Source organism: Crocodylus porosus, unplaced genomic scaffold, assembly GCF_001723895.1.
Source record: "Crocodylus porosus isolate Cpor-Errol unplaced genomic scaffold, CroPor_comp1, whole genome shotgun sequence".
Classification (NCBI taxonomy): Eukaryota; Metazoa; Chordata; order Crocodylia; family Crocodylidae; genus Crocodylus; species Crocodylus porosus.
In genome coordinates this window covers 15523850-15546725 of record NW_017728886.1, presented here as the reverse complement: position 1 = coordinate 15546725, position 22876 = coordinate 15523850, and the positions used below count along the sequence as shown (strand labels likewise).

Below are 22876 nucleotides of genomic sequence, written 5' to 3'. Positions count from 1 at the left end.
TTTTTGGTTTTGGGCCCAGTTTTTCAAGGTATTTTCACATTCAGAGATGCTGGGAATTACCTTACTGGAATGTCAAAAGTGCCCAAACAGGTTAGGTATCTAACTCATTTTGAAATAAATGGAAATCTCCTTTAGGAAATCTCACCTAGGACAATGACCTACATCATTATATATCAGAACACTTTTGAAAAATCTAGTACTATACCCTTCATATTTTTAGAATTATTAGAGCTCATTCTCTTGCAGATAAATTTTTGTTCATAACTGTTTTGAACTCTCTGAATGAATGAATTTAAATTAAGGAAATAGTCTCTGCATCTGATAGCTAAATTGAAACCAAATGTAATTACAGTACAAGCTTTTCTGTTAAAGGAAAAAAAAAAAAGAAAAGAAAATTCTTCCAAGAAAAGGTAAATATCAGTATATACTCCACCATGAAGGCTGCATAAAAACCTCATACTTCATAATGCTCACTAACATTGAAACATATTTATACAGCCTGAGAAATTTGAATATTCTTTCCCTTACTCTATACATAAATTTAAAAAGTACCATCTTTTCATTCATCAGAATTTGAAGAGGGCTCAATAATGCTGCAAAACTATACTATTTAAATTATTTCAACACTGGCTGTTATCCTGTCAAGTTTAAACCCTTTAATTGTTTTAAAAATCTATATTTAATTTATATTAACATCTTAAAATTAAAAAACATTGGTTTTATCCACCTTGGAACTCAACAATTTTTTTTCAAGACACAAATTATTTCAACTCATATCAACTTATTATCGTTTGCCTGAGGTTTTTTAATATGAATTAAGACAATTAAGAACTGGGATTCATATTTCAAAATTTAAATATACATTTTAGAAAATGTTAGCTTAGTTGTCTCAGATTTTAAGCTGAGAAATTTCTGCAATGACCTTCAGCTCTCTGCTTCATATTCAAAATGAAAAGCTATTTGGCACAGTGCCTTTAGGTCTCCCAGGGCATCCAAGTAAAAACTTGTTAATTTTACAATCATCCCTGGAAATTATGTAATAGTTTTAGCTGAAATGAACAAACATTATGGATACTGGACCTATCATAATCTAATTCACTTTTTCATTCTGGCAATGTTCAGCAGTATTGAAAAAAAAAAAGGCAAACTTTAAGAGCTTAGAATAATAACCCTTGCGTAAGCTTTATCCATCTTTCAGAGGTCTGCAGACTTCATCCTATACATCCAGGGGGTTCAACCGCAGCAATTGCTAAAGCATTATGGCCTGAGTCCAGAAGTGCTGAGCATTCACAGCTGCAATTGGTCAGTAGAGAGCTGTAGATGCTGAGTACCTCTGAAAACCAGGCTTTTTATTTCAACTCAAATAGGAAGGAGTATAGGTGGCACTGTATCTCACCATCATTTGCAATCACATCCTGCCTAAACACAAAATACGATGCGCTGTTCTGAAGATTCGCAGCTTTGTTCACAACACAGGCATTAATCCAAAAAATAATTAAAACAAAAAAATGCCAAACTTGATTCACCATGCTAGTTTTACATTAATGCAATTCCATAGACATCCACTATAAACAAAGGGTTGACATGAATAAAAAACTAAAATAAGTACGTATTGAAACAAGCTCCTAGGGCAACAATGAATCATTGTAATTAATGTGAATAAGACTTTGGGAATCCACTCTTCAGCAATGGGGAAAACACCTGTTCTTTAAAAAAATCTGGATTTTTCTGCTGCCTGGTTTTCATCAGGGAAAATTTTAAGAATTAAGAGACAACATTCATTTTATTTGTTCTTGTTTAGAAAGATATGATAGAGAAAGTGTCACAAAAATCAATATCCCCAGACAAAATTACATTAAAAAGCAGATATGGTTGAAAGTACATATCAGTAACTTAGGGTAAAAGACCATTACAGATGCTTTCATTATCTACAGAAATCAAACATTACATGCCCAGGAAATTAAAAGTTACCCTTAACTTTAAAAAGAAATCTAAATGTGCTGCAAGTCAAATATTTACAGAATCTAAGTAAGCCGCTTAAAAACCCCCCTAAATATATCATATGTGAACAAAAAATAAGAGAATACCAACATCAGCATGTGGAAGTGTCATTAAATCTCTCTTCTTCAGTCAGATTCAATTATTCCACCTGGCCAATGTATGCCACAATGGAACAATACAAATCAGCCAGATTGTACATCTGAATTTTCCCTTTTTTACTGTTCTTTAAAATCTAACTGTGCTTTAACAGTTCCAGTGCTAAGAGGAGATATTTTTGAATTTGTCTAAGTGAATCTGCCTTATTTTGTTTTAAGTACTAGGGTGACAGATAAATCTGATAAATTAATAAATAAATGTAAAAAAATAAACTCAATTTTGGTCACAAGTAATGCCTTAATTATCAAGACCATAAGAATTAAATTTAGTCTAATGGCTTTTGTTCTATTTCAAACATGCTTTAACATGATCTCTTCTGCCATATCTAAGTATATAATGACCACTGACAGCTAACCCTGCAGTTTCTCTCTACAGGTATCTAATTGCTCACAAAGGGCACCGATTTATATGTATTTGCTAAAAAGGTATTTTGGGCAACCTTGGTTTTAAAAAAAAGTGTCAAATTCCTTCTGTGCAATAGGATAGATTAAATGACCCATTAAGCTTTATTTAGCTGAGGCACCACTATAAGTTAATTAGTTAAAGGCAAGATTTTCAGTCTAGGTCATAAATTGGGCTCAGTTTCCCGCTGAGACCATTTAAGTTAATGAAGAGAATACAATAGAATGAGACAAGCTCATACAGTCTAGGAAAGGTCACTGTAGCAGGGGCAGCATATTTTGACACTTCCTTAGATCTGCAAGGTGTCACAGGTAAAAGATACAATATATGACTACCATAAATGAGCCACACAATTCCTCCAGGATTCAACTACAAATGAATGATGCTTTATGCTTTCCTCTGAATATCTATCACAACAAGTTTGTATAAGGCTGATAAGTTAAAAAGGTTTTGGAGATTTCAATATAATGTTTCTGGTCCTTGAACAAAGCCAGAAAAGCCAACATAAGAGTTTAATCCTAGATAGGCTTGCTAAAATGAGAAAGTTCTCAAAAGATAAAGAGTTACAAAGAATCCAAAATAATTTCCCTATACTGGAATGAAGACTGCTAATGTTACACCACCGTGCCATTTTTCTAACCTATCATCTACCTGTGTTAAAAGATTAGCAGTGTTCTGTAAGCCAAAGAGCAGTAATGTATTGTCACTATGAAGCAGTTATATTGAAGTTAGCAATTACTCTGCACAAACCAGCCAGAAGACCGCTAATCACCAAGGCCACCATACAATCACCACTTAAAAAGATGTTTATTTTTAAATCCTTATCATTACTTGAAGTCAAGACACTCCTGCATAAATAATACAAATAAATATTCAAGATAATGTATTTCCAACAAGACCTTTGGAAATCCCTCCTACAGGAAGAGTTACGGGTATGCTAAACAACTTGGGTATCTTGCCAAGCACAGAATCTTTTTACAATACCTCAGTATCAAACTATCTAAAAATTCTGTGCTCAGTAGGTGAAATCCTGGTTCCAAGTAGTTAATGGCAAAATCCCCTTTGATGTGAATGGAGCCAGGATTTCATCCCACATCTTCATTTCATTGACTACAAGCATGTTCACTAAGCCTACTTGTACCAATTCATGTTAAATAGTGAATTCTTCAGAAAAGAGATTTATCTAAGGATGTCAATATGCCAGGGCAGACCTATGTTGATGCGTAATAAAATTAAAATATTCACATACTAACTAACATAGAATAGGTTATGAAATGTTGTATTAGCATAGATACTAAAACTAAAAAAATATCTAAAAATACTTCATTTGAGCCTCATTAAATGCATCATAAAAAGAACAGCTATAAAGGTAGGAAATCACAGTTAAAGTACAACTGACTTCCTAACCTTCAGAAGTTTCTATAATCTCCCATATCCGTGTGCAATACAGAGTAAAAATTAAAACATTCTTAAAGTTAAAACAAGTCATATTTTACTTTTAAGATTAATTTCAGCTTGGTTATGGACATGCTTATTTTAAAATAAATTTAAAAAAGGGAGCAGAGGGCAAGCAGCTAAAATAATCAGCTACATGGTAAGATTATTTGAAAATACGAATTGATATTAAAAAATCAACACTGCTTAGTTTAGAAGATACGAATAAGAAAACAGGTTATACAGAAAAATTATGAAAATTCTATTGGGAATCATTTCTAATACAAAATGAAAGGCAACATTATAAAAAAATACTATTTAAGAGGATTAGCAAATGACAATTATAGTAATAAGGTACTATTGAGCACAAGAGTTTATCAAGATTTAAAGATGGATTAAAAACCCATAATAAAATAAAATATGGATATAAACCTTCATAGCTAATGGCGTAAGACAACCATTGACTGGTTGGGTTAGAAACCTCCCCTATAATTGTCCACCCCAAAGATTTTAAGTTCTTTCCTCCAAGATACTTGGTACTAATCACTCTTGAAAATAAGATATTAGGACAAATGAGCCACTGGTCTGATCCAAAATAATGCTTATGTTCCAGAATACCATGCACTCAAAGCATCCATCCTGCAGTACTAGCCAGCCACAGGAAGTGAAAACAAACTAGGTTTGACTTACACAGGATGAATCCATTGTATGGTAAAGTTTTTTGGACTTGTTTTTGAACCTCAGAGTTTTTAAAAGTTTTTTAAAAATTGCAGTCTAGTCATTTATTCTTCACCTACTATTTATCTGTTAATCTTAATATTTTATACTAACAATGTTTTCTGTTTTAAAATATGACATTTAGCTACTTTTATTCATTGTCTCCCTTTGCAACGCTTTGAATTCTCCATACTATTTTAAATTGCCATGCCTTGCCTTAATTATTGTGAGTTCCATCAAAAAAAAAAAATCTAACGTTTCTTACACTGATCTTTTCTGACTTTAAACCCATTTAACCAGTAAGGATTAAAATTAAAGTGAGAGCAAATCATGCAATATATTAACAGTAAACTATTATATAATAATATTAACAAATAATGTATTATATTAATATGCCCAAATCATGTAATGTATTGTAAATGAAAAGTTTATTTTGAATGAATTGTTGTTGCTACCTTAATTGTTCCCATTTTTCAAATTATGACTTCCTAATACACATTACTTTAAACAACTCATTTAAAATAAATGAGGCTCAAGAAAGCACATTTTATAATTTATAATTTTTAATTTTATGAGAACTACATAAAATCAGACATAAAATTAGTTTTGTATTATAAGCATCGTCATCCCAGTCTACAGCTGGGGTGGGAACTACATCTTTCAAATGACACTTAAACAAGAACTACCATTATCAGCACTTCTGAACCTCTGTCACTTACATGCTGAAACAAGGAGGGGCATTTTCTCAACAGGCTACAAAAAAGCAAGAGGTTTATATATGGAAAAAAATGAGCTAAAAGCTTTGAACTATGTATTAAAACTGCACAAAGTGTAATATTTTAAAATGCCAGGCAAATTTCTTTACAATAAAAAAGCGTGAATATTTATAAAGACAGGGAAGTAATGCAAGCCTAATTCAAAGCCTAGTGAACAAAATGGAAAGAGGTATATTGATTTTTAAATGTTCTTTAGAGCATTACCTTTAAGTCCAAAATTTTAAATGATCATTAAAGAGAGGCAAGATTCATTTATATTTGGCAGAGATGAAAATATAGGCTTTAATCCTGCCAACATCTGCATTATACATCTTCATTTTAACCATAAGGATAAATCCACTGAATATAAAGAGACCCCTCATACGTTCAAAGTGAAACATGTTGTTACTTGCCTACAGGATCAGAGGACTTAAACCCAGTATCAAAACAAAGATATTTATGAAAATATTTCAAGACGTCTGGGTGGAGTTCTGCATTTGGATTTTAACATTTGCCTAACTTTTTTGTGAAATAATACAGAATTACCATATGAGAAATAAATTGCAAGAGACCATACATGTATACTTGTAATTGTAAAAGTAAACTAAGAGTATAAATGGTGAAAAGCAATTTAGGTCCTGATCCTCTATCCACTGAAGACAAAAAAGAGCTTTTTGACCTTAGTCAGTTTAGCACCAAGAACTCTAATAACAGTAAAATTTCTTTCAACAGTTAATACCAGAATGTGTTTTAAATAACCCTGATAGGTTTCTTAGAATTATGGGCCTTTTTTTTTTGCCTGATAATGTCCTCTAACATTCTAATGAATAACCTAAAAAATAAGGGAAAATAAAACTCCAAACATTTCAACTATTTACTCCTATAGATTACACGCTCAGCCTTTCAATAACTATTCTAGAATTACTATGGAAAACTGCTAGCATATTTCTAAATTATTGATTGATCTTTCATAACCTGTGAAATATATACTGTTACATAATGCCTATCCCATTATCACAAATAATTACAAAGTTCTAAATATGGCTCTGAGAGGAAATAGATGCCATACTCATTCAATTAAGGCTGTATACAACTTCTTTATTCATTAAGCACCTCTTTTTCCACACAGTTCACCAGTAAACCTCAAGTCAAACCAGTGATGCATTTAAATCCAGTAATTACTATCCAAGGCAATGGACTGCTTGCAACAATAAAGCAGGCATACTAATTCAGCTGCTGCTATGATCTTCAGATCTCACATCCTGCTCTAATGCAATTAGTCTACAAAGAGCTAATTACCCTAATCGAGCAATCACAGTTTCACTGACATCTTACTTCCTCTAACAGCTATAAACACCAGTGAGCTAAGATAGCACCTCGTTAGTTCACTGTATCATTGTTTACAATGCAGTTTGAATTGATTATATTTACTACATTCCAAAAATACCTGGAGCTTTCTGTTTTACTATCAACAACTGTATACCTTTACCTAAAACTACTCACTCCAGGATAGTTTAATACCCATTACTGATAAGCCTTCATTTAAAAACAATATGCATCAGCAATACCCAAAACACTGGGTATTTTACACACACAAAAATAAGAAATATCAGATAAACACATGGATTTTGCAATCTTTTTTTAAAGAAACACTACAAAGATTAACAGGTCCAAGTTTTCATTTACATTTAACAATTTCAACCCAGTTCCCACATTACACCTGCACAGACACGATTGTTTTCTACATCCACTGAGAGTAGGATAAGTATTGGCTTAACTTGCAACAAGGGAGATATAGTTTAACTATTTAAAAATTCTAAATATTAAAGCATCTAAAATAGCTCAATACTGGAAAAGAATTGTGGCATCCTTATCTATATAACACATTATATAGATAGCTACTTAAAAGTTCTTATGTTATTATAATTCTGTTTTCCCATCCATGATCCTATCATCATCACCACCACCACACACTAAAGCCCACAACACAGAAAATAATTTAACTCAATAGCAACAAGCTTGAGGTGTATATTTTTTATATTCAGTGATCTTGTCCAGAATAAAAAGGTAACGAAAAGACAATAATTGAATTCCAAATGAAGTCTAAAAAGTAACATTTCAATTTCAATCTCTCACAGTTGAAACTGAGAGAAAAGCTACAGTTGACACAGCAGATCATCTTCACAGGCACATCTAAAACTACGTCACAGTAAAACTAGTTTTAAGCCTAACAGAGTTCAATGTCAATATTATTTATACTTGCCTGACTTTCGGCACCATCATCCGGTGTTGTACCATTAATATGTGGCAAATTGATGCCATCAGTGTGAAGACTTCTTCACTCGCTGAATCTCTCCAGACCATATTCAACAGGGTGTTTGTCTGGTGTTTCGTAGCGAGTTTCTTTAGACACTCCTCTGTTATATACTGCACTGATATTCTCCCATCACCCTGTAAATACATGAAAAACCCCCACTTCTGGTAACTTTTTAAACATTTATTTACCAAAGCCTATAGCTTTTTCTTTTTAAATACTGTTTCAGAATGTTATAAAAAGCAACAGCCTCATAGTGTTAAAAGAACTGCATAAACATTTCACAGGTAGTAGCAAACAAGAAGTTGGTTTAAGTCTCCAGAAAGACAAGTATTTGAGTGCAGTTTGGATCTGACCTATGCCCAAAGAATTCAGTGAAGAGACTCCCTGTGATTTCAGTTGGTTCTGGGCAGATGACTATGTCTACACTGTATGTGAACACAAGGCAAAATTCTTAACTGGCATAAAATACCAATATAGACACTAAACAAGCTATGATGGTTTATGAGACTAGAATGGAGTCCAGGCAAGTGCCCTCAACTATCTCACTGCTTATCTAGCCACGTGCATGTATCAATCAGGCCTTTGGATACATGTATTCCAGTATCTAAAGTGTATGTGTACTAGGCCTGTGCAAAGCTTCTGTTGCTGATTGAATTAGGCGGAGATTCAGCCCAATTTGGCAGCCAAATCTCCAAATCAAATCAGGAGACCCTTTAATCTCTCCAAATCGAATCAGAACCCTCTGAATCGATTTGGAGAGATTTGATAATTCAGACAGACACAGCTTTAAATGTTTTTTCTACATACCTCAAGATACCAGGCAGCTCATGAACGCTGGGATGCTGGGGCAAATGAAGTATCCCACAGGAGAATCCCCAATGCACTCGGCAGCAGACCTGGAAGTGGGCCAGAAGCACAGCCAGTCCACTTCTGAGTTTGCCACGGAGTGCGCAGGGACCTCTCTCCAGCTCAGCAACTGGTGCCTCCTGGGTCTGGGGGGACACCCAGGGTCTCCCTGTGGCCAACTGCTGAGCTGGGGGGCCATGGGTGGGGGCCACGCGCTCAGCAGCGGATCCAGAAGTGGACCAGAAGTACTTCCAGGTCTGCCACCAAGCACACGGGGGGGGGGGTGCTGCACTCCTTTGGGACACTCCATCTGCCCCACTATCTCAGTGCTCATGAGCTGCACCTGGTACCTTGAGGTATGTAGAAAAAACATTTAAAGCTGTGTCTATGGCCGAATCATTGATCCTCTGAATCAGCACTGAATCCTTGGATTCAGCCAAACTGAATCCTTGGATTCAGCCAAACTGAATCAGGACAATGATCCGAATCAAATCACTGTCCCCCGATTCAGGCCGAATCTGAATTGAATACGGCTCATTTTGCACATCCCTAATCTGCACCACTTCTGATCAGCTGATCAGGACCACAATGAGTTCTGGCTGAATGGCAAAGTGGCACACTTCAAAGTAAACGCTGCAGGAAGCAGTAAGTAAGTGCCCCTTTACTTGGCAACCTGCTGTGGTCCAAGCAGGCTGTGAACTGCACACACATGAAAAATTTCTGTTCTACTATATATTGTAGTATCAGAGAAGTCTCAGGACAGGCAAAATATAGCAGTATATTTATAAATCGGTGTATAAACAAAACCTGAATAGACATCTAGATTTCTTTTTCCTAGTCAGCTTTCAGACATTGCCAACCCCTACAGATCCTTTACTCAATGTCCTGTTGGTATTTACATTATGGAGATTTAACATAAAAAAAAAAGTTTGTAACAAAAATACCCTCTGTGCTCAAAGTTTGGCATACAGGCTGCCAACACATGTGAACCCCACCCCCCAAACAATGATTTATCAGAAGAAGCAGCACATTAGATCAACCTGGCTCCCCAGCGTCTGAATATCTCTTGGGCTTCAGCAGAGCTTTTGGGCAGTTTTATCTAATAGCTGATTCAATCAGGACACCTGGTTCTAGGCCCAAGAGGAGGTTTAAACCACATGTCCCACTTTCTGCTACACTACCAGCTAAGCAAGACTCAGTGCAGCCTCCAAACTTCCTCTTTGGAGGAAGGAAGGAATAAAAGTTTCACTGGGACATAAGAAAAGCTATCAAGAGGGTGACTGACTGCTGTAAGAAGGGCACTCCACTGGGAAATAGTCCTGAGTTCTGGCCCCTGCTCCCAACACTGTTTATGCATTTTATCCACTGACTAGTTACTGTAAGAAAAGAAACAAGAAAATAATAACACCTAGGAAAAAGGAGATCATACTTTCAGTTGTATTTTCCATAGATCAGAGAGTAAGAATGTAGCAAATGCTGAAAGTAAAAGTTGAAGAAATAACTGTGAAAGGGACTGGGATTTTAATAGGACAACTGTAGATCAGAACAGGAAGAAAACAGTAACTGGAGTTCTTCAAGATATGTTGTCCAAATACATATCTTTCCTGTGTGCACGCATGCACCGCAGCACTCAAATTTGAAGACTTTTTGCCTTAGCAATGTCTGAGGGGAGTTCCATAGCTGTGCCTTTCCTGGTTCTCCAAACCGAAAAAATAAATATTCTCAAGTTCCATGACCAAAGAACAGAAAGGAGAGCAGGATCTGCATAAGGAAAACGCATCTCAAGAACTTCCAGGTGCTGGTAACTTCTCATTCTCCTTAACGGACTGCCCATATGCAGACCTGCAAACGAAGTCGTCAATAAGCTTGATTATTTTTCTTTCGAGGTGGAGGACAGCTACCCAACTGTGGTAAGTCATCCCTCAGACAACTAGCTCTGGTCTGCTATGTATATCCAAGGGCAGCAGGCAGACACAAGGAATGAACAATCTGCCCAAGGAGCTAGCAGAATATCCTAACCGTGGCCCCTCACCTTGATTCTAGTTCCTGACTATCTCATTGGTCCTGGATTGATCTGTGGCTCCTCTTTCAGCTCTGGCGTGACTCATGGCTTCCTGATCCTGGCTTGTCCTTGACCACCTTCCTAGCTCTCTGACCCTGGCCTATTCCCACCATAACTTTGGGCATCCAGACTGAACTCTGGCTTGACCACCAGCTCCAGTCCCTGGCTGTGAACCTGTCTGGACTCCAAGATCCAGGCATGGTTACCCACATCTTGGTCATAACCACACATACTCATTTGTCAGTACCCTCAGGAATGAAGGCATAAAAATACGTAGCCCACCTCTAGAAAGGACCAGAAACAGCTTGTCTATAATCATCTCAGTTGGAGAACAAAAAGTAAGTCTTTCACATGAAATTCGTCAAACTCATTCACACCTCACTGATAGGCAAGGGAACTTTAGTATGGCCAGACTGCTGTCATATGTCAACTAGACTAAATGCTAGGTGAAAAATCTTCCGGTCAAAATCTTCCTCAATCAAAATCTGAAGGGCCTGAGGACTTGACAGGCTCCAGGTCTAAAAAAGTCCAGAAAATCCTGGAAATCACGCTTCTGATGAAAAGACAGAAAATAGAACCTTTTTTCAAGAATGATAATAGATTAGACTGTTATAAATCACCCAGTCTTTAACCACAGTCCAGGGAAGCTGTTTAATCTGAGAAGGATCTAAAACATTTGGAGGAGACGACATAGGCAGCAGTGCCTTGGACAATCTTCTTCAACAGTCTGGGGATTGTTGAGATAGATCTCTGGAGCTAGAAGAAAATACTCAAGAGTTGAAACCAGACACATATTCCAACGAGCTGTCATCTAGATGGCAGGCGATGCTTTGGAAGCTGGATCCAAAGCCAGGCGTGATGCCAAAACTGGGGATGGAAGTTGGAATGTTGGTAATGACTGAATGAGAATTGGTTAAGTTATTAGATACAAGGAAGGAAGAAGAGAAGTTGAGCTGTGTACAGACAGTGCAAGCAAAGTAAAGATATGCCGGACCCTGATCCCACTCCCTGCTCCATGGTGCTATAAGAGCCCCATATAATTAAACTCTTGCAAGAAGATAGCATGCATCCAGGCTACCCAGGATACATGCATCTTGTAGCACTGCTTGCACACCACAACTATATTAGCTCTAAAAAGACCAAAGTAATAAATTCTGCTAACAACAAGAATTTTATGTAGAAAACTATTTTTGAAACCATTTCATAAGCAGTTTATAATTACGTCTCTGTAGAATCCAATATTCTTCTTCTCTGTCCCATTATAAATGAGAATAAAGGCTTCCTTTTATTTTAGATGCAGTAGGAAAGGTAACTTTTTAAAAATAAATGTATGCCTCTCAATGATCATATTCATAACCTGTACTTTTAGCAACTTCTAGTCACACTACATTTAGGTTTCCATTTAAAAATACAGGATTAAAAAAAAACAGTTTACCTCTGTAGTTTAGTTTTATTTATATTCACATATCTGCAGCATACTATTGCTTGCAACATAGACCAATCTACTGATCACAGCATCTTTCTTAACAGTCACTTAGAGTTCTACGCTCTATGAGAGTGCCATTCTCTTCCACTACAAATAATGGTAGATTAGGTGGTCTTCTGCACAACAGGCTACCAGGCAACAATCATCTTACCTAGCTGTATAAAACACATTGTGAGAAAATTACGAGAGAACTAGGAAGAGAAAATTTATACTTTGTCTCTAAATTACCATAAAACCAATATCTAACAGGAAACTTAACAGTCAACTATATCTTTGGTGTTCTTATGCATTTTCATACTAAAAATACAAGAAATAATTTTAAAGGAGAGACTATGATAAAACCTGTAATTAAACAGTCACCTGTTAACAGAACCAAAATTAGCTAAAACATATTTCATTCTACCAATACCAAGAGAAATGAGGGATTATAATGAAGGGACGTTCCTTAGCTATAATGTTTTTATAATAATGTTTTACAGGCAACTCGTTAATGCTTACGTGGGTAGTCATCATCTTACTGATCTCTTCATCCTCCTCTTCAGAATCACTAGTTGCATCTTGACAATTTGTACCACTAATAGACACAGGCAACTGAGAAAGAAAGGTCTGTAGAACCCTCAAGTAGACAAGCAGTCCTTCCTCAGAAAGAGATCCTATTTCAAATAAATTGATACAAAAGTATTACACATATCCTTCTCTACCAAGACAGGTTAATGCTGTGGTTAACAAGAATCCCTTACCCATTCACAACATGCCCTATGTTGCATAGTGATACTTAAATCTTGGAGCAGTTTGCAAGAGGAATACATTTAATCATGGCCTTCATAACTAATCTTTTTTTCAAAACAATAAACTCTTAAGAATGTTATATGTAACATGTTAATTTAAAATGGGAATATAAAAAAATACAAAGTATTAACAGATAAAATATTTTTCATACCTAAATATGTTTCACCAACCATTAAAACAAAATAAAAAAGCCAGGGAGCTCTATCGCTTTTTCTTGACCGTCCACTTTCTGTCAGTAATAGTGCATTCAGAAAGAGTTCATAAGGGAAAGTGGTCTGCACATCAGCCAGCGCTGGAATGACGAAATGGAATATCTGATCCGTAAAAGGTGCTACCAGCAACTCCTCAGTGAAGGCAGCAAATACCTGTTGCCTGAAGGGAGGGGGAAAGTTCCTTAATAAAATTGCAAACAACTTTTCGCTACAATACCCATGAAACAATTTATCATAAACTTGTAAGTTTAAATGTATTATTCTATCTATCAAAGAAACTTTGTGTAGTTGCATTCTACTAATTCTATGCCACTAAAACAAGGTTATCAGATTACTCAAAAATGAAATTATGCCCCTTTCATTAATCATATTAGCTGTATTGTTAAAGCCTTAATCCAGCCACCAAAACTACTCTGAAACTATTATTTCAGTATTATGAAAAATGACATATAAAGTGACAGAATGCAGTAAAAGGTATATTTTTCCTGAAAATCTACTTCACTGCACTATCCACTACCAGATACAGTAAAACAAACAGCTCTGGTTTTGGTCATACTTTGTACTGTCTCCCAACATTATGACTTTGCTAATTATTCTGGAGTCTCTGCACAGGTCTCCCATACTCCCTCCTGCATCAGAGTTCTTTTCCTTTCTTCAAGATTCTCCTCAAGCCTGAATTTCTGCACTCATGTTTAGTTCTTTTCTCTCATACCTTCCACACTGTACTATCCTTTGGGATACTGATCACCTCCTCATATCAGCCTTTGCCAGCCTTTTAAATGCTTCCTTCCCATGCCTGAAATAGCCATCCTTTTCTGTGCCAAATGTTACAAAAATTGTAATACTACAATTAATTCATTAGCCCATATAAAATCTTAACTAAAATGTATATGCATATACCCTATGTATTTCAGGAGAATGAGTGGATATACAAGCACTAAGGGGTACACCCCTTTGCTTACCTTGCACCTTCTGGACAGGAGCTATACGTAAAGTGCAATGGTTTCAGAACATTCTCTAGCAGTATTTTTGCAATAGGAACTCGAGAAACATCAGAATATTCAATACTTGATGGAAGTTTATTATTAATTAACAAATAAAGAGACCTGTAGTATCCTACAAGAGACACAAACATATAGACACAAGCTTTTAAATGTTGCGCCTATGTATTCCTTTACTTATAAATTATTACGCCATTGTTCTACAAGTGAAAAAATCTTACACTTCCTAGTTTAAGTCTTATTTAAGCAATATGTAGGTAAACTAAAAAAAATTTAAAAAGCAAAAAAAGTTACCATCAGAAAACTCATGCAAAAGGTCAGCAACATTTTTGGAAATATACGTTATGTTGTTAAACAGAGAGAAAGAGAAATGTATGCAGAATTAGACTGACTTTCAAAAAGTAATTGCTCCTGCTGCCAAACAGAAATAAGATACTAACTCCCTGTTTTTCCTTTCTCCAAATGTGTCCTCCTGTCACATTTTGGCTTTCTGAAATTTCAGACATAATTATTGTATCCCAGAGCCTGAATGTTACATGGTATCCTGACTGAGCCAGAAGGGTACAACAAAGGTGTCGATCTTTTTTCATACCATTAATGTTCAGAAGTTACTGTACAAGTCCATCCTATTTAATTCAGTTTCCTGGTCAATGAACTTAAAGCACAGAGCACATATTTCATCAATATTTTAAATCAACACAGGAGCACGTATTTTATCAATGAAATCTTGGGAGGACAGTTTTTCAATAATAAATATGTCCAATTAAGATTATTTGCTCTGATGAGCCAAAACAAACCAATGGCATCTGGAGATACGCTGAAAACATCTTTTGAAGGTTTATTTTAAAGACTAAGAAAATGAAGATCTTTTTCACTCTCTTATTACTTGTTAAAATTGAAAGTTGGGAAGAACTTAACATAAATCTGCTAGTTGTGAATTACACCAGAATGAAATGCTAAGGAAAACTTCTTTGTTGGGCCCATTCCCTCCCAACAATACTCCTGACTTCTGAAAAAGGAAGAGTACATTTGTGAACATGGTCATTGGTTTAATTTCTTCAGCTTCAATTACAATATATAAATGTTTCATATTTACAATATTTTCCTCAAATGAAGCACCTCTTTTCAAGTTTCGACATATATACTGAACATGCCATGTTCAACCATAAAAATGGTTCTTCAAGAGGCACTGGCCATGACCAACCCCTCTTCCCTGCTACAGTGTAGTTTGATAGCCCCTGGATTCCCCTAGTGAAGAAACTGAGGGGCAGCTGCGGTTGGTCACAGATACTGGTTGCCAAAATGTTGCCACAGGTACTCTGGATGAGTGCAAAAGGGCACATACACACTGACAGCAGCACAAATGTGAATAAACACCTGAAGATGAACTATCATTTGTTTTCCCTCTGGTGGGATTTTAATACAGCAGCTAATACATATCAACTCTTTTCCCAGAGAAGTCAGGATCTCAGACTAATAAGGTACTTTACTTCCCTCTACTTCATAGGAGCACTGGTAACAAGAAGTCATATCTATACACCAAAACCAGTATTTAAATCACTATATACAGGCATTTCAATACCTAAAAGCATTAAAAAATAAACACTAATCCTTTATAAAATATCAAATGCACAGGTCTTTTCAAAGGAAAAAAAAAATTATGAGTAAATACTTGAAAGATTTCTTTGCTTTTAGGTTCAGTCCTTCTGAATGTCATTTTTATACGTAGAACTGATCATATTCCAAATCCTGAAAACCACTTTGCCCCTCTTTTTACTACTGCAATTTTTTCCATTAAGCAGATCTTGTGTCCATGGCACAAAATTCCACTTGCTTTAACTCAACCAACTTGTCATTAATGACCTGTATTACAGTAAGTTGTGGAGTCTTACCAAAGTCTTTGTGTTAAGTACAAGAAAATACATTAAAAGACTCTGGAAGTACTCTGGTGCAGGTATATCAACTGTTAGTTTTGTGAAAACAGTGTTAAAATTTAAAAAAAACCCAACACAAACTTTACAGTATGTAGGCTAGAGCTTCCAAACATTTTAAAAAAATAGTATCTATATAAAAATACAAGTATGGCTTTAACAAACTTCTAACAAAGTCAAATTAATGCACAGCAGTCAGCCTACAACATCCTCTAGTAAAAAGTAATTTATGAATGTAGCAGTCCCAGTTATAGCCATACTGGTATGTGATGAGCAGGATTTAGTTCACTATGTTTTAAAATAAAACATGGATATATTCTAAGCAATTAACATAAAAGTGACATCTTTTCTATCAGTAATAGCTAGGTCAAGACGCTCAGTTTACAAGTAAAAGGTTTTTCATTCCTTCTAATTAACAGGCTCAACCAGGGTCAGAAAGCCAAGTTGGATTCTTTCTTTTTTTGCACGTCCCCACAAGTAATAAAGTTCCACAAGCCAAATTATGCCCTCAGTGACACTCACACAATCCATTAGCTTTCAATAGGTTTGCACAGGTGCAAGTGATTGTAACTTAGCAAACAGGACTGTTGATGATGGCACAAGGGAAATAAAAGCCAGGTCACTATCTCTTTGCTGTGTTGGCACTACAGTGTTAACAGGATTAAAAATTAACACAAACTGACTTTTATAATGACCACTTGGCAGATAAAGGGAAAAGAAGACACTGTTTTTACATAATCATGTCTCAAAGTAAAAGTACATTTTAGGTTTTGGAAGCAGGTTATTTACTTAAATGTGAAATAGAAAAACAACATAGATGTATTACTTAATATTAACCAATTGCAAAATTACATGTTAAACATCTGCATAAACTGCCTGACAGAATGCCTCAGGATGTGAGAGTTACAATATTCTGTTCACAAACAGTTCAGTATCTGTAGACTCTTAATATTATTCATTATGTGTACTGTAAGAGTAAGATGATATTAAACAACATGGATTTAAGCAGCTACACATTTTGTTCAAGGTTGAGTTTCTCCCAGAATTTTTAATACTCCCAGCTACTGACCTTTGTGAATTGTGTAGTGCAAAATTTGTTCAATTAACGATGCCACATAGCTGGCATCTTGTAAAACAGGCAAATACGTATTCTCAGATGAAAATACCTCAAGCATTCTCATAGGAAGTGCAACATTCAGATTGTCATCGTTGCAGTTCTGTAGTAACCTATAAATCAAATATAATTGATAATGATTTAACATAGGAGAAAACTGTTCATATTCAAGTAAAGATACAGGCATTGTTTTCAAAATAAGTAAGCATTTTTCAGATCCATCTTAAAAATTACTTGCTCATTTTTTTTTACTTGTTGAGTAACCTTGGGACACTGCAGCTGGTGTACTGAATCAAATCAGGTCTCTTTAAGCAATATCCTAACAGTAGCCAGTGGCCAGAACAAGTTTCTTTAGAGGAGATACCAGAAACCCCATTTTAGGCAGATGCAAGAGAATCTCTCCAGGGCTGCTCAGGCAACAATCCCCACCCTAAATCTGATAATCCTGAGACTGCTCTGATAAGAGGGAGCAAGGGAGCCCAGTAGCTCAGAGGACTTCCACCCGGACAATATAAGTAACAGGATGGCTTCTGTGTTCCCTCCTTCTACCTGCAACAAGTGGCCCGGAAGTGGGGAGAAGCAGACCCTGTTACAAGATACCTTCTTCCCCTTGCTTCAAAGGGGAGGCAAAGAAGTCTTTGAGAAGAATGGGGCTAGAGTGAGGAGTCAGTGTTCATAAGGTGACCAGAATTAGTGGGCTACATTGGGGCTGAGCAGATTGGAAGAGGACAACTAGACAAAGCTGGAGGCCAGACGGAATTGATGCAGGGACGAAAACTGGCATAGGGGTTGGAAGAACAAGACTGCTAGGGAAGGTTGGAAGGCAAATTGATTGCTAGGCATGGGACAGATAGATGAAAAAAATATGAACATTCCTAAGAGATAAAAATCACTTAAGCTTAGTAGTTAAAACAAATTCAGAAAAAAATTAAGTTGCTAGCATCACTTCAATGCAGTGAAAAAACTCATGCAAACTATGTCACGCTTTTATGCTTAAAAATGACTCATCCTTGTTCATCAATTCATATTAATTTTTTACGCATTTCTATTTTTTCAGCTGAATTTTCTATGAAATCTACATTACCTACACAACAGTTTAAATTCAGAAATAGTTTCATGTGGAAATCAAAAGTACTTTTCAACAATCTTATTGGTGCCTACTCTGCAGTGATGTATAGCTTCAGTTCTAACCCTATAGCAGACTAAATTGTCACAGATATTTGAAAACTTATGTTAGCATATAAAAAAAAAGTTCAATTTCCACAGCATTTATCATGTGTATAGAAGAGATTTAAACATTGAAAAATCAATGTCAATAAATTAATACAATAGTTCAGCTGCTCTAAATAAAGTATCATACACAGAAGAAAATACTGAACTCTGAGATAATAAAGAAATTCTCAAGGGGAATAAATAGTTGACATGTTTCCAATTTGGAAACTACAAACTGCAGTTCAAACTATAGTAAATCTTCACTTCTAGCTCAGCAAAAAGAAATAAAATCTCTAACTAGAACTGGATTCCACTGTATTTTGTGGTTTAAGCCAAACCGCATAAAAGGAAATTATCCATACTTCACTATGTATGTTGTGCACGCAGTTATAGAATGTGCAAGACAGTAGCTCTCTAGAAACATTGTTAACACTAACCAAAGCAGATCATGTAACAATACAAGTCTTCATTGTTTCCACTGTTGGCTTGACACTGCATATCAACAGATACCATTAGCCTCTTTGCTAACCCTTTTAAACCCAGAGAGGGGAGCTGGCTACTTCTATCACACTACGGTGATAAAACACCTTTTTTTGGCTGCAAAGAAGAAAATGGACATCAGAAACCAGCAATCTATGAATTTTGCTTGCTGTGACCTGATGAAGTGCATTCAAAGGGTTGCTCTGTACCACGACTACATTATACTGAAGTGAATGAGATGCATGCATGACACGCCCCAAGTTCAAAATAAAGAAAGAAGAACAAGTGTTTTAAATAATTATTATTAGTCTCAAAACAGCAGTAAAGAATTCCGCTGAGGGCCTTTACTGACTAGCTGGGATTAGCAGTGCAATTCATATAATTCCTTCCCAGCAGTCATTAGTTCCCAGGAAACATTCTGTCCTGGATTATTAGTGCCAATGATCCCAAATGGGAAACACACTTAATCACATTCTTAAATCCATCCATAGGCATGGCATGCCTTGACCATATCTTTAACTGTAAAGTCAATGCAGCTTGTCTAGAGGCTTATCATCCTGCTTTGCCTATATACTTTGTTGGAATTAAAAATGAAAAACATTAAAAATCTTCTCTGCTATACAAATAAAATGACACATATATTTTTTTGTCCGCGTACTCTGAGGTATTTGCATGAGAACGAAAAAGCTTTACCTGCAACATAGGCCCAACAGTCTTTTTATTTGAAATAAACAAGTAAGTCTATCATGACCATCCAGTTGCTTCACAAACTGAGAATTTTGTTTAATCAAGTTCTGGCACATCCATATCTAGGAAAAAGAAAAATGCACAGGTTTTATCAAAAATACTGAAAAACACAATTTATTATGAACAGTTTGCTGAAAAGTCCCCGACTCAACAAACAGTCCCAATAAAACTAATGAAACTACCATGTAAATAAGTATGAGTCAATACGAGTCAAGGTATTACATTTTAGTCTTACATAAGAAGAAATGAAAAAGTACTATCTGCTACATTTTATGGTATATAAAATTAGGTATATGCATAACTAAAAATAGTTATGAACTAACTAATGAGAAGATGACACTCACTAATCAATAAAACATCTATATAAGCAAGATCAGACTGAGGCACTGGGATAATAATCCATGCTTCAGGCTCCAGCTCCTGGATTATTCTACTAAAGCATAATCTCATTTTTCAAAAAATGCAATTTCTAGCCCTTGTGCTTCCAAAAAAAAGTTGAACAAATTGCATCTGAATAGGAACAAATTGTGCCTATCTCAAGTAAGAGCTCTAATGTGTAAGCTATGCTAGATAGTGCAATAAAAAGCTAACTCTGAGACCCCACTGGGGTGTCATGCTAACACCTTTCAGCGAGGAACAACTCTGAAAGAAGAAAAACACAACAAATCAGGCCCACCCAACCAAACAGATATCTCCCAACTGCTGCAAGTACTTGGCCTCTGTAAATTCTGCCACTCCTGCTTCCTGTAAGTTTTGGTGAAAGCAGAAGTGGATTCCTCTACTCCACCATCAGACAGGATCAGAAGCATAGCAGGCTCCAGCATGTCGGCATGTCAAGCAAGGGACCTCAGCTGTTTCAGGTTGGTCCTAAATCTACTATGGAAAGCCTGCACACAAAAAGGTTTTCCCAAGGATTCTCTTAAATAACAATATCACTTTGTAGTTTGTGAAAAAACAGTATTTTGTTCCACACTGCTGCACAAATCATTCATGCTTACAGCACTTTGCTGCTGAACTAGGTGTAGCCTTTAAAATGCTTCGATTTTTTAAATTTTTAACCAGAATATTTCCAAATATGCACTCAAATATAAAGTGAGCCCCTGCCCTGATCAGTCTTATATTCTCATACCAGCAAACCTTCCCCCCTCCCCGCCCCCCCCAAAATATACTGCCTATCGTTAAATTGCTGCTAGAAGCAGCATGTGCTCACTCAAGGAAACCAGCTACGAAGCTTATTCAGTGCAGTCAATACTGAGTATGGCCATAAACCCACAACTGGCAAACACACTGTGCCTGTGTCCCTTGAAAAACAGCCAGCTATTCTCCCAGGAAGAAATGAGCACCAGACCTGGAGGTACTACAATACCAGGCCAGCACTTGGAGAGGCTGCAGCAAACTCCGACACTGTCTCCTGGTGCCAAAAATCCTGATGGGAAACTTTTTTTAAGGGACAAATTCATTAATTACTTAATTAATTAATAGGGCAGTGTTGTAATTATTTTGCACTTGCTGTGTGTTATAACCTTTTGTAATAGGTGGCCATGGTCGCATACGCCAACTAGAGGTTTGCATAGTGTTTATGTAACAGGTGCTAAGTGAATAAGAGACTCTAGGGTGGCAGTATAGAAGAAACACGCGGTTGGGATTTTCCACACAGGGTTTCTCAAGGGAAAGTCCAGGGTCTGTCAGTAATGTGACAGTCACTGCTCCGAGCCAATGAAGAAGTGCCACATGTGATTAGACCGCCCTGCATCACTGAGGGTATAAAAGACATTGCACTACGAACTTCGGGGTCTTTGTGCGCCCAACGGAACGTACTCACGGATCGGTTCGAACTTGGAACGACCTTCGGCCCAGCCAGCTGGAGGGGAGGACGCCAGACCCGCCTGATCCCAGCAACCAACCCCGGAAACACCTCGCCAGTATACGACAGCAGTCTCACGTGTTGCTAGGGCGCGTGAGATGTGGTGAGTGTGTGCTCACTGGTGGACACAACACCATTGATTCTGTTTTGTTTTGCACCTCGTTAATAAAGTTGAGCCTGACCACCTATAACATCGCAAAGCGTGATCTGCTGTAAGCCCGACTATTGAAAGATCCTGTAACAGGCAGGAGTTCCCTCTACAGGGAACTGCCACAAGGCCTGGAGGTACTACAATAGCCAGCACTGGGAGGGCTAGAACCAACCCTGACACCCTCCCCTTGGTGCCAAAAATGCTACATTTGATATGCTGAACCTTTTTATTTTCTCCAAGTTTTATTAAAAACACACCTACCACCCTACATTTACAAAGCTTCACCTATTGAGCAACCTTGTTTTACCAAAATTTTATATCACAAAGACAACTATACATCCAAAAACATACAACTACATATAAATGCAACCCTCAAACAACATGCCTTCACTTCCCACAAAAGAAACTAGAGGTGCACCAACACATCAGTCCTATATTGTATCGGCACCGATAAAAGGAAAATTGACACTATTGGCAATCGGCTTTTTTTGGCTGATGTGGCCAATAATGTTGCCGATAAATGCTGCGTGCATGCGCACAGCTGCAGCACAGTATGCGGGCAGCCAGGACTGCAGCCTGGCAGTGTGGAAAGCAGCATCTAGCTGGTAAGCCTGTTGGGGGGGAAGGGAAGTGGTGTGGGGGGGGCAGACTGAGGCCCCTGTAGTGAGGGAAGGAGTGGTCTGGGGCAGGGTGGGTTCCAGAACATCTGATGGGGGGTGCTAACGAGCATGTGGATCCTTTTTGGGGGGTGTATCTAGAGTACAGACACATGGTGTCTATAAGGTAATCATGAGCCTTTTGGCACTGGACTAAAATCATGCATAGTTAATATTATGTACAAGCAGAAATGACTGCAGCAGGGTGCAGGGGCGGGGAAAATCAGCCTGTGTGGGACCTGGATGCGGTGGCAGTGGAGCGGGGGTGGGAGGGGAGCGGACGGATGCAAAGCTGGCCCGGCTCTGCAGGACCTGGGCAGTCACCCCAATTTCCCCCTCTCTAGGGACAGCCCTGTGTAAAAGTAGGTACAAAAGTACTGCTCAAAATTATGTTTATAGAATACCTGTGCTTAGGGGCAACCAACACAGGTTCATCAGTGGAAGGTCTTGTCAGACCAACCTGGTGGCCTTTTGTGATCAGATCACCAGATCATTAGATGCAGGGGTAGCAGTGGATATAGTCTTCCTGGACTTCCGGAAGGC

The 22876-nt window shown here is 37.1% G+C and overlaps 1 protein-coding gene across 2 annotated transcripts in view; it reads right to left on the bottom strand.

Annotated features, from left to right (window-relative positions):
- Positions 1 to 22876, bottom strand: part of UBE3C (ubiquitin protein ligase E3C) — a 107550-nt gene that overhangs the window by 62898 nt on the left and 21776 nt on the right. For both annotated transcript variants that reach the window (XR_002100141.1, XM_019530583.1), the window contains exons 5-10: positions 19609 to 19724; positions 17179 to 17336; positions 14140 to 14293; positions 13117 to 13337; positions 12675 to 12829; positions 7729 to 7916 (exon numbers count right to left, since the gene is read on the bottom strand). Coding sequence is in view for 1 of the 2 variants with exons in the window: in XM_019530583.1 (XP_019386128.1) it covers positions 7729 to 7916; positions 12675 to 12829; positions 13117 to 13337; positions 14140 to 14293; positions 17179 to 17336; positions 19609 to 19724 (992 nt within the window). In the remaining variant the exon portion in view is untranslated. The remainder of the gene's footprint in view (positions 1 to 7728; positions 7917 to 12674; positions 12830 to 13116; positions 13338 to 14139; positions 14294 to 17178; positions 17337 to 19608; positions 19725 to 22876) is intronic.